Genomic DNA, 11,196 nt, shown 5'->3' on the forward strand with positions numbered 1-11,196 from the left:
TGAGATACTGAACATGAAGCCATGAACAGGAGTTTGGAATTCCAGAGAATGTGTCAAGATTCATGAAAGAGTACAGCCTCAAGAACTCCTACTTGCCTAAGGTAGACTTCATGGAGGAAACTGAAGGGTATCTACTTCAGACAACCATCAGTGCCACCTGAGAACCTGGTTCCATCTCTCTAGCTCTTAGAAATCTAGAGTACCCACAGCCTGGCTCAGCAGGCCTTCCTCCTCAATACTTTTCTGAATGTTTCCTCTGGCATGGTACAACCAGGGCTGTGCCCATCCGCCGCCCCCCAGTCAGCAAGGCATGATGTCAATTCAGTGTCTCCCCTTTAAATTATCTGTGCTCCCAGTCCTGGCCTAGGCAGATGTTCTCTCTTCCCTCAGCTTCCCCACTGAAGGAACAGCTGGGCTTTAGGAGATGGATTGTCTCAGCTCTTCTATGATCAAAGACATGGAACTAGAGTCTTCGTGTTACCTGAACATCGTGATGTATCTTAAACATTGGCATCAGGAGGACCAATAATGAGCTCAGGACATAGTGGGAGAATCTGGCAGCTGCCCTCTTGGAGGGTATCTTTCTCTGGCATGGCATCCAGGATGGACAATCAGTAATCTTCACTTTGACCCAGAGGTTGTACTGTCCTGGGGTTAGTATTCCTTGGACTAGATTTTAGAAGAGGGAGTTTGCCAACCTTGGAAAACTTGACTGGTTGGGCAAGCTGAGCAGACATAAGGCGCTAGGATATATTGTGATTTCTAGCTTGAAGGATCTGGTCTCTTAATGAAAAATAGAAACTGTTTTGGAGAATTCAGGGAGCTTAAGCATAATTTCGCACTTTCATATAATGACATAAAGTAAAGAGATGGTATTTATTAGAAAGGTCAAAAATGATTAGTAACAGCAAACAGATAAGAATGAAAGTCCTGTATATGGATAATTGAGGGGAAGATGATTATCACGCAGAGCAGGAGGTTTGCAGGGGAACCATGGAAGTCAGGAGAACCCCTCCCCCCATACATGGACAAGTGCTCAGGGAGACTGGGGACAGCAATCTCTTTTGTACATGCATGGGCCTTCTATTATTCCTCACCCCATAGTCAAACATCTTCACAGATGTGCTGTGATCATGCCAATATGGACATTGTCATGTCTACAGAATTCTTAAAACTCAAGACAACCCTCAGCAGACACAAAGTAATCAACTTATTACTTCTGGACACACACTTGTAACCCACATATACATGCATGCAAACACACACATGCACACAGTTTTATGCATGCTCAAATACACACATGTGTGTACACAAACACACAGGCACAAAATCACATACACATATATGCACAAATATGTATGGATGCATGCACGCACAGAAACATCCATATGCATTCACACACACATGTGCGCGCACACACACACACACACACACACACACACACACACACACACACTGTCTCAGACTGGAGTAGATAATAGATATTTAAACCTACATCTAGAATAAAATAGTGTTAACTGACTACTTTGGGACAAAATAGATGAATGGGGTTGAATGATATAAAGGGTAGAAAAAAAGAAATCAATATCGATTAATGTATGTATTATGTTAAAATGAAATTGTAGGTGACATTTAATCTTCAAACACAATAGGATGTTTTCAAGACAAGTCACTGACTTGGGAACCTCTATGTAATTTGTTTTGAAAGTATCTGTGAGTCATATATTTATATTGAAACTTAGGCTCCAATGTGATGTTATTAAGAGTGAGACCTATTAGAGTACTGGGTCATGAGAACTACTAATTATCCCATCTACTCAGTGAAAACACAAGTTATCATTTTTGAGTCAGAGAGCTAGTCATCACAATATAGTAAACAGGTTGGTATCTTAACCTTGAATTCATGGTCTCCAAAAGTGTGACCCTGATGAGAGAGGGCATGTGGTTTTGACACACCTTACCCATATGATATGGGTTTTTGAAGAACCCATATCAATGTTCTTCAAACTTCTGCTTTATTTAAAGAGGGTTTTGGTCTTAAAGAATATGACAGTGAAAAAGAAAAATGAAGGGAAGAAGGATGGAAGGGGCTTAGTACCAGTGGAGTGTGGAAGGAGATGAACAGGTTTTGGGTGGTTCACAAAATCCACGTTGTTATGGGAGCATTAACTGAAGGGGTACTACAAAAATGACCCAGTAGGATAAAGAGTCACATGAAGAGGATTTGCCATGAATGTTGAAGAACATACAAGTGCAACATACAAGGTTATGTGAATGTTAGAATCAACCCATATTCCTCAATATGTTTTGGGAACCTCAAGCTGACCCCATTGAAAGGTATTTATACCTGGATAATTGGTTTCTCTACTGACACAAAAGGCAGATCAAACCAGATTAAAAGTAAAAGACCAGGTTTATTAGTCATAGAACTCCTGGGTGACCTTTCCAGCACCCAGAGGCGTGGCAGGGAAGGGGGCAAGAGGAATTACATGGCTGCTCTGAGGAGGAGACCCAAATACTCTGCAGGCATGGGACAGGGAGATGACTTGTGCTCCACAAGCTGGGCCCATCATGGTAGGCTGGGCTCTGAGCAGCTAGCAGTTCCAGGTAGAAAAGCAGCTGCCACTGTGGAGAATTTGGGACTGAGCCCCTCTGGTGGTTCTCTGAGAGGGCAGGGACTAGAGAGAGAGAATTGGGGCCCAGCCAGAGATTCCAGCCCAATATCCATCAGCAGCCAAGCCCACACACCATTCCTCACACAGGGCACTAGAGCTCTTTGTGCATGTTCTGAGATCTCTTTAGCTCCTGGATCTTCTGGGGCAGGATCTTGGTCCAGAACTGCAGTCTTCTGGCCTTCAATGCTCGGCCCACAGCAGGCTTGATGTTCAGCTGCAGGTACTGCTCATCATGCTCAAACATGGGCCAGTAGGGCAGACCCTCGCTGTTGGGGTTCCTATGGATATGCCAGCCAGTGGGGAAGGGTGAGGTCACTCTGATCCAATGTCTAAACCCCTGATTTGGGTCATGACAGTGGTATACTTAGGCAGGTGTTTAATGGGGCTGATGGGATAAATATCCTGATATAGGGATACAAGTGTCATCCACTAGTTTCTGCTTCATGTGGGGTAAGACTACTTGACTTGTTTTATGTCTATATCTAAGAGGCAAAATCTAAAGAACTGTACACTATGACTCACGAGCAAGGTCACTAAAGATGACCAGTAACTGACAACTACAAAGTGTATATATAAATGTGCTATCTGTAGAGAAGAAATTATTATATGATGGAAGATCCATGAATGCTAAAGAAACAACTACCCTAAAGGGAGACCTACAGGGACTCACATATACCTATAACCCATTAGGGAAGGTTGAGAGAGAGGTGTGTTCTCACCCATATCTTGCAAAGTTGGCCCAGTACTTCATCATCCTCCTGTTCAATAGATCCTCTTCCTCAGTGAGGTCAACTGGAGTCATGAGAAAAATAAATATTGAAGTCCATGACACCACACACAACTGCCAAACCATGCCTTATACTCACAATCCCAGGTGCTGTCAGAACTGTAACTATCAGCTTTGTTACCTCCCTTCTTCACTATACAATACCCAACATCCATGCATGCCTCTAATTGAATTCATGCCCCATTGTGTTGTCATCTCCATCATAGGCTAGACTGGACAGGTCCAGATTCTAATCTTGGTCTAATTTTTTAGGCTATGATATGGTACGCATTTGATTCTATCATCTCCCAGAACCTAGTTTTCCTCAAACAGACTAAGAGCTCAGGAGTCCCTGAGGTATCATCTGAGACCTCAGTCAAGTCAAGGAGAATAAGGAAGACTCACGTTTCATGCCAAAGACGAAGGACCCAAAAACAAAAGGAACCTCATCACCATGGTCAGCCTTCACGTGGGGTGGCCTGAGACTCTTGAAGAAGCTGAACTGATGTTGGAACTCATAGAAGTAGACAGGGTTGTGGGAACCTGGAAGTGGGGATGACGAGTGACTTAGTGGCCCCTCACCTGGAGTTTTTCTGATATGTATTTGGTGACAAGGTACCTTGATATAAAGTTACCTTGAATCATAAATGTTAAAGAGGAGAGGAAGTTCCAAGCTGGAGCAGTAACTATGGAAAAGCCCATGGCAAAACAGTGCTCATGATCTTCACAGCTGAATGGTTATATCAAGTCAATAGATTACCAGCAACTCATTTTTTCTTCTGTACCTAGATGTCACTCACTTTATCTAGACATGAGACCTGTATTTTACACTGCTCCACAGTGCTTACCAGTGACCTACATCTCTGAGCTGTTCCCCGAAGCCTTGTTACAGAGGGACTCACGCTGAAAATGTGCTACTTGGAGTGCAGGGATCACAAACATGAAGTCTCCCATCATCTCTGTGAACTGTATTTGGAGGGCTTGTGGATCCTCAGTGTCCCCCATGTACTCTTCCATCAGCAGGTCACCACACTCAGGAGGTAGCATCTACACCAAGGAAGAATGAGGTTAGGCATGTTGTTGGTTACATAGGCAACAGCCTTTGGTATGAGGAGAATGTGATGAGATAGGGCACAGGCAAAAAAATTCATGGTCTGAGGTCACCCCACACAGAATCACACATATATACTGACCTTCATTAATAGGGATGCTGTCTGAGAAGGAGATATAAGAGACCTCTCTATTTGGATTGGACCAGAGGTATCTCACCATTTGTGCTGCTGTATTCTTCAAAACATCCTGCAGGTTCTCTCTGGTTATTTCTTTTATTGTCTGAGCAGAGCCCAAGATCTGGGAGGTAGAAATGTGGGATCTAATGGACTTGGATTAGAGATGTATTGAGTTCCCAGTACTTAACATATGAGTCTCCAGTCTCCAAGGGGATTGGAATTGAGTCTCACCATGGGGACAATCCATCCATACTCATCATTGTTGACACCAATGATGCTGGGGACCGGGTGAAAATCCACAGATGCCAACAACTCCTTGGGATGCCTGGGTAGGAACTCCCCATCCACCACAGCAGGGATGATCTTGAAGACCTGAGGGGCATTAAAAATTAATGCTGAAGATCAATAAAATACATATGCTGATCCAATGAGTTACCACCACCATTTTCTCATCTCTTAACCATTTTCTCATGTCTTACTAGCCTAAGGGTGCTCATCTCACTCTGGAAGAGTACCTACACTTGAGTTAGCCTATCTTGGTGTTCATATTGTACACAGAACTAAAGGACACAAAGTCTGACTAAATCTTCCAAGACACACAGTTCTACCTACCTCATTAATGACCAGAATCTCTGCTTCACTTTTGCCTCTCAGACAGTGTACTAGGGTCTCTGAGTCCTTGACCTCACATCCAGACAGGTTGGCCACCGTCTGTAAAGGGAAAAAGTGGGGAGAAGTGTTCTCTCGACTCCAACTTGATGCAATTGGCCTAACTACCATACTATAGTGTGTGTTGTGTGTGATTTGGTATAAATATAAATTATTAATTTTGTTGTATTCCTCAAAGCAAGCAGAATTCTTTCAACCTGCATATTTGGATTTTTTTTTTTTTTGCTTAGGTTAGTTCTGTTTACTCCACTCATCTTTCTGTGTTTCATGTATGAGAGAAGGACTAAGTGTGCCAATGTTTGTATGTGAATGTTAGAGGACAAAGTCTCCTTTCTTCACAGATACCCCCTTATTTGAGACAGGTAGTCTTCTTGTATTACTGCTTCTATGCTAGCTGAAATGCTTTGTGAACATCCAGGGATTCCCATGTTTCTCCCTCCCACCTGACCACAGGAACAATGGAATTACAGATACATGCTACTATCTCCAGCCTTCTGTGGGTTCTGGGCATTTGAACGTAGGTCCTGAGACTTGCACTCCAATCATGTTTAAAAATCCACAGAGCTTAGCTGGGCAGTGGTGGTGCACACCTTTAATCCCGTCACTCAGGATGCAGAGGCAGGCAGATCTTTGTGAGTTCGAGGCCAGACTGGCCTACAGAGCAAGATCCAGAAAAGGTGCAAAGCTACACAGAGAAACCCTGTCTCAAAAAACCAAAAAAAAAAAAATCTACAGAGCCACCTCCCAAAGCACACTCCTATTTATTTTCATCAGTAATGGAAGCTGCTAGGAGCAGTTTGCTGTCACCCAATATGAAGTAGAGGTAAGTAGAGGCTAACCCTTGAGTTTCTCAAATATTACTGGAAAAAATGGTTTCCCATGATCATTGTTTTCCCCACTGAACAGAAGACCAGAGTACCAGACCATGAAGGCTGAGGGGACAGACTAGGGTGCTAGGGGATGTCTTTCTGTACACTGTGAATATGTGTAGCTCTTATTGGTTGATAAATAAAGCTCTTTGGCCAATGGCAAGTCAGAATAAGTTTAGGCGGTACAATAAACTGAAGATGAAAGGAAGAAGGGTGGAGTCAGAAGAGATGCTGGCCCATGGCCTAAGGAGCAACAAGATGCCAGTAGACCAGTAATACCATGGCCATATGACAACATACAGATTAATAGGAATGCATTGAATTAAGTTGAAAGTGCTAGCTAATATAAGCTAACCAATAGGCCATACAGTTTGTAAGTAATATAAGCCTCCATGTGTTTACTTGGGATCAAGCAGCTGCAGGACCAGGAAAGACACAGAAAAATTTCCAACTACTCAGGGTTGTGATGGTTAAGGGCACTTACAGTGTAGACCATCTCATGGGTGTCAGAGATAAGGTCAGGCAGCAGGGCCACTCCACTCTCCATGATGGCTCTGTGGAAGAGTCCTTTGGACATGGGAGACACCACATGTGAAGACACACTTGTGCCACCTGCTGACTCACCAAAGATGGTGACAAGGTCAGGGTTGCCTCCAAAGTGGGCAATATTCTGCTGGACCCAGCGTAGGGCAGCCACTTGGTCCAGGTAGCCCCAGTTGCCTCTGGCGTGCTGGTCTCCAGTGCTGTGAAGCAGATGGGCATGGATCAAAGGGCTGTCTAGGTTCTTCTCAGCTGCTTCTATTTAGCTCAGCCCTAGGCTCACCTGAAAAAGCCCAGAACACCTAGGCGATATTGGATATGAACCAACACCACATCCTCAGTGGCTGCTAATATGGATCCATCAGTACTGGAAGCCATTCCTCCAACCAGAGCACCACCATGGATCCTCACCATCACCTGGAGAAGTCAATAGAGATGCCAGGAAGCTCCTAGCTAACCAAAGCTCTGCAGGACTGCTTACTAGAGTATCAATCAACTTCTATGCTTCTGTGAAGCTACACAAATATGTAGAAATACTCAGCACTTTAGGCTTTGGTCATGGCTCAGGGCCTCTAGTAGCCCCATCAGATTGTTTCTAGCCCCCATCCCCACCATATATCTCAGTCTGAATTAATGACTCTATGTATACAGTAATGTTATCATTAGTCAGGTTCTTCATAGTGAAACAAAGAGGGGTGTCTCCATGGATATCTCTCCAGATTAAAAATTGAAAGAATCATCAACGATCATGGGCACGAGATAATCTAAAGGAAGGGTGACCTCAATGTGGAGCCTTGAGCACCTAAGCAGTTCTGCAGGGCTCAGGTTGGAGAATGAGTCCTGGTTTTCTCAAATAGCTAGAGTCTTTGATCACTCAGTGCTCCAGTGCTTTGTGTCCCTTACCCAGGTTTCATCTGCATAGTGTGGCTGAGAAGGCCTATTTTTTACCCAAAGAGGGCAAAGCTTTTCAACAGAGTCCATACTGCAATGGAGCTTTTGTTCCCCCCTTTTTGTTATCATCATGAAAAAAATACCCTGTCCCCAAGCTGACCATGACTTGACACTCACAGGCATGTTAGAGCCCTCATGGGCATGAGCTGGAGTGTAGATGTTGAGATGCAGGCAGTCCTCAGACATAGAGATGGGAGGCACGGTCATATTCATATCCTCCATGGCCTCCACATTCATCATTTCAAGGCTTTGCAGACACCTGATTGAAATAGCAGACAAATATTCCAAATCCAAATGTGAGTCTGGATCTTTTTTTCTCGGTCACCTTCAGTTGCTTCTCCTTGTGATGCCATGTTAACATATATTCCCTCTCTAAAGTCCCTTCCAACCAATGTAAAGGCCACAGGCTACATAAAAGCTGAATGGAGTCAGAATTCCAGAGAGTCCTTCAATTGGCTAGGGCCTGGATTTTATTCTTTCTGGGTTTGGGATTTAGATACTTTCAGATATCTCTATGGAATGACTGGCTGTATGTTGTCACATTCACTTAATTGGATAAGAACAAAAAAGTGAACTAAGCATTAGCAGGCATGAAAGCATTTTCTACTCTCTGTTCCAGGCTGTAGATGTGATGTGACCAGCTCCTGTAATTTTCCTTCACTGCGAATTCCCCCACATGATGAATTGTAATCTGGAGCCTATAATAATACCTTTCTTCTCTAAGTTCCTTTTGCCAGTATTTTATTACATCAAAGACAACAAACTAAAATTGCAATATTGGAGTGTTGTACCCACAGGTACTAAAGGAATCAGTACTGCCCCAAAGGGTGGTGAGAAATCTTTTGTCCCATGAATATACACTCTCATGAAACTTCTTTTTCCTACACTGTCTCCAGAGGGAATTAGTTACATAACCTTGTTCCTTGGTCAGTGGCACTTGGCCTTGTAGGTTGTCACAATGACTGTGAGTGGGGTTAGCAAGTATCCATATTGCTGCACTCCTCAGTATCTGAAATGTATTCTACTAGATTCAGGGGCACTTTCTGCTTAGTAGGTCACATAACACATGCCTAGAGATCCCTCCCATAGTGGCAGAGAACACCAGGCACAATTCAATTCTGTCAAAAAATTTATCTTTGTTCCTGTCTATAGTACCTGCATCTAACTCCCAATTCCAAGCTCTGACCAAGGAGATTGGCAAGGCTGTTCTATTCAGTTTTACTACATGCATCAGAAAAAAATGCATGGGGTACTCCCCCACATTAGGAGAAAACTGCTACGAGGTGAGCTGGAGGAAAGACTTCAGTATGGTTCAGAACTCAGAGCAACTCTTCACCCCAGGGCCAGACATTCTTTGGGTACAGAACTTACATGGCTGGATGTGAGGTCCCATCTCTCACACCACTCCATGGTTCAGGGGCTTCAGGAGGTGCAAAACGCAGTCGTCCTACAGGCGGCTTGGCAAAGGGAATTCCCAGGAAGCTGTGGACACCAATTTTGGTGTCCTTCACATAGAAAAGGCTGCCTCGAATCTGGCCTGTGTGTGTGTTTCTGATGGGGTTGGCCTCCGATGAGTCTTGACCTGAGTGGAGAAATGCCATCAGGGTTAGTTTTGTGCAATCAGCTGCCACAGACTGTGAGAGTTCCCACCTCATTGTTACCATGGCACATAGGAAGGGCACCCAGGACCTCATGTTTCAGCTCTGGGGTGTGAGTGTGAGAGCTTCTCTACCCCTCATGGCCTGGAACCTTTCCTCCTCCCCTTTTGAAGGTTGTCAGAGCATTTCTCTGGCCAAAGAGCTCACACACTCTAAGCCATTTGGCCACATGAATTTATGATTTTTGTCATTTTTATCCAAATGTCAGTACTAGCTATAGTCACATCCAGACACTAAGGAGAAAAAAACATCTTTTGATCACTTTCCTTAGAATTGACTAGCACTCTCCAGTGCTCTTTATACTGAACTTTCTCCTCAGTCTGGAGTGATCTTAGACATTTCTGATGATCTGTGTGGACCCACAAAATCAGTGGTCTTTAATTAGAAGATTGGGAGGCACATGTTTCCCACACATTTATCTATCATTTCCATCACCTACCCATCCCCCACCTTTTCTCCCACAAGCCCAGCCTCTGACTCTGCAGAATTTGGCCTCTCTGACTCTAGTCATTCCCCATTGCCAGCTTAGTGAGCCTTACCCTGCACATGGAGGAGGAGAAGCAGGCCAAAGACCACAGCATTCAGCCAGCTATGAAGCTGATTCAGTGGCATGATCAGCTTTCAGATCTGAGTCTGTGCTTCTACATAGGACGTCCACGGTTACAAAAACAGGAAGCACAATCTGTGGGCCTTGTCTAGGCAGGTTTAAGTCCAAAGGATGTAGGTGGGAACTTAGTGTGGTGGAGCAAAGTCCTCATTGTAGGAAAACTGGTTAGTCAGAATGACAACAGACAATGGCCAGGAGGCAGGGCAAGTCACCTCTGCTATTTCTGTTCTCTCTTTGAGCTCCTGGAAAGGCACCATGGATTCTAAGGCTCTTCTGGGATACTAGGAACCCAGTCCTCATTCCTTGAAAAAGAGTTGGAACATGAGATGCCAGAGGGCTTCGGTGAGTAAGTACTCACTCCAGATGTCAAAGGAGAGACAGGAAAATGCAGGAGCTCTGACTGTGACCTTCATCCTCAAGACTCCTCTGTGCTTTGAGGACTCAATTTACTGAGCCTGCTTCCAGACTTCCTAGTCCCTACAATTAACTTAGGGTCTTCTTGGACACCTCCCTGTTAAGTCACAGTTGTTTAACCAAAACACACTACTATTCTGGTTCCTTTAAAGTCCACAGTTCCTATTCACTCCACCCTCATGTTGTGTCTCCTCTAGTGGCCAGTTCCTGCCAAGATCAACTTCATAGTCATTTACCCATTTAACAAATATTTTAATTGTTTGTGTGTGTTTAATTTATTTATTTATTTATTGTGCTCATGTACATATATGTGTGTGGATGCTCCCAGATGGAAGTGAAGGGACAAATTGTGGAAGCCCATATTCTAATTCCACCATATGGAGCCCAAAGTCAAACTTATATCATCAGGATTGGAGGAAAGTTCCCTTTCCACCCCTTGATAAATACCGTACATAACCATATGACAAGAATTTAATGGGGACTTGGTGGCTCCAACACTGGGGTCAATCTGAAGTCTTAGAACCAATGATAAATCTGAGATAAAAGTCTATAAACAGAAGTTTCAGAATCACAATAAAATGCTGACATGATATATCAAAGGATGTGGGATCAGAAGTCCATATTCATTCCAGACTGATTTCCTAGGGGAATGGTGTGGGGACCAGTGCCAATCACCTTTACTGCCACCTGAGAATTTACCTTGGTTCGAAATATTTTCATTATTATCTAAATAATAGCCTATAGTCGAACAACATGGCACTGTAGGATTATTATTATTATTTTTGGTGTCTCTCTGGATGTTTCCATGGCACAGCACA

The 11,196-nt window shown here is 43.8% G+C and overlaps 1 protein-coding gene across 1 annotated transcript; it reads right to left on the bottom strand.

Moving 5' to 3' along the window:
* Positions 1-2,396: 2,396 nt before the first annotated feature.
* LOC102919359 (acylcarnitine hydrolase-like) lies at positions 2,397-10,034 on the bottom strand. Its single transcript, XM_076572009.1, has 12 exons — positions 9,897-10,034; positions 9,071-9,281; positions 7,817-7,958; positions 7,032-7,165; positions 6,693-6,951; positions 5,283-5,381; positions 4,902-5,042; positions 4,711-4,791; positions 4,344-4,488; positions 3,847-3,984; positions 3,395-3,467; positions 2,397-2,953 (listed from the first exon to the last, which is right to left on the bottom strand). Exons 1-12 carry the CDS (start codon positions 9,967-9,969, stop codon positions 2,767-2,769), a joined length of 1,683 nt encoding a protein of 560 aa, XP_076428124.1. The 5' UTR covers positions 9,970-10,034; the 3' UTR covers positions 2,397-2,766.
* Between the last annotated feature and the right edge of the window lie 1,162 nt (positions 10,035-11,196).

Source organism: Peromyscus maniculatus, chromosome 5, assembly GCF_049852395.1.
Source record: "Peromyscus maniculatus bairdii isolate BWxNUB_F1_BW_parent chromosome 5, HU_Pman_BW_mat_3.1, whole genome shotgun sequence".
Classification (NCBI taxonomy): Eukaryota; Metazoa; Chordata; class Mammalia; order Rodentia; family Cricetidae; genus Peromyscus; species Peromyscus maniculatus.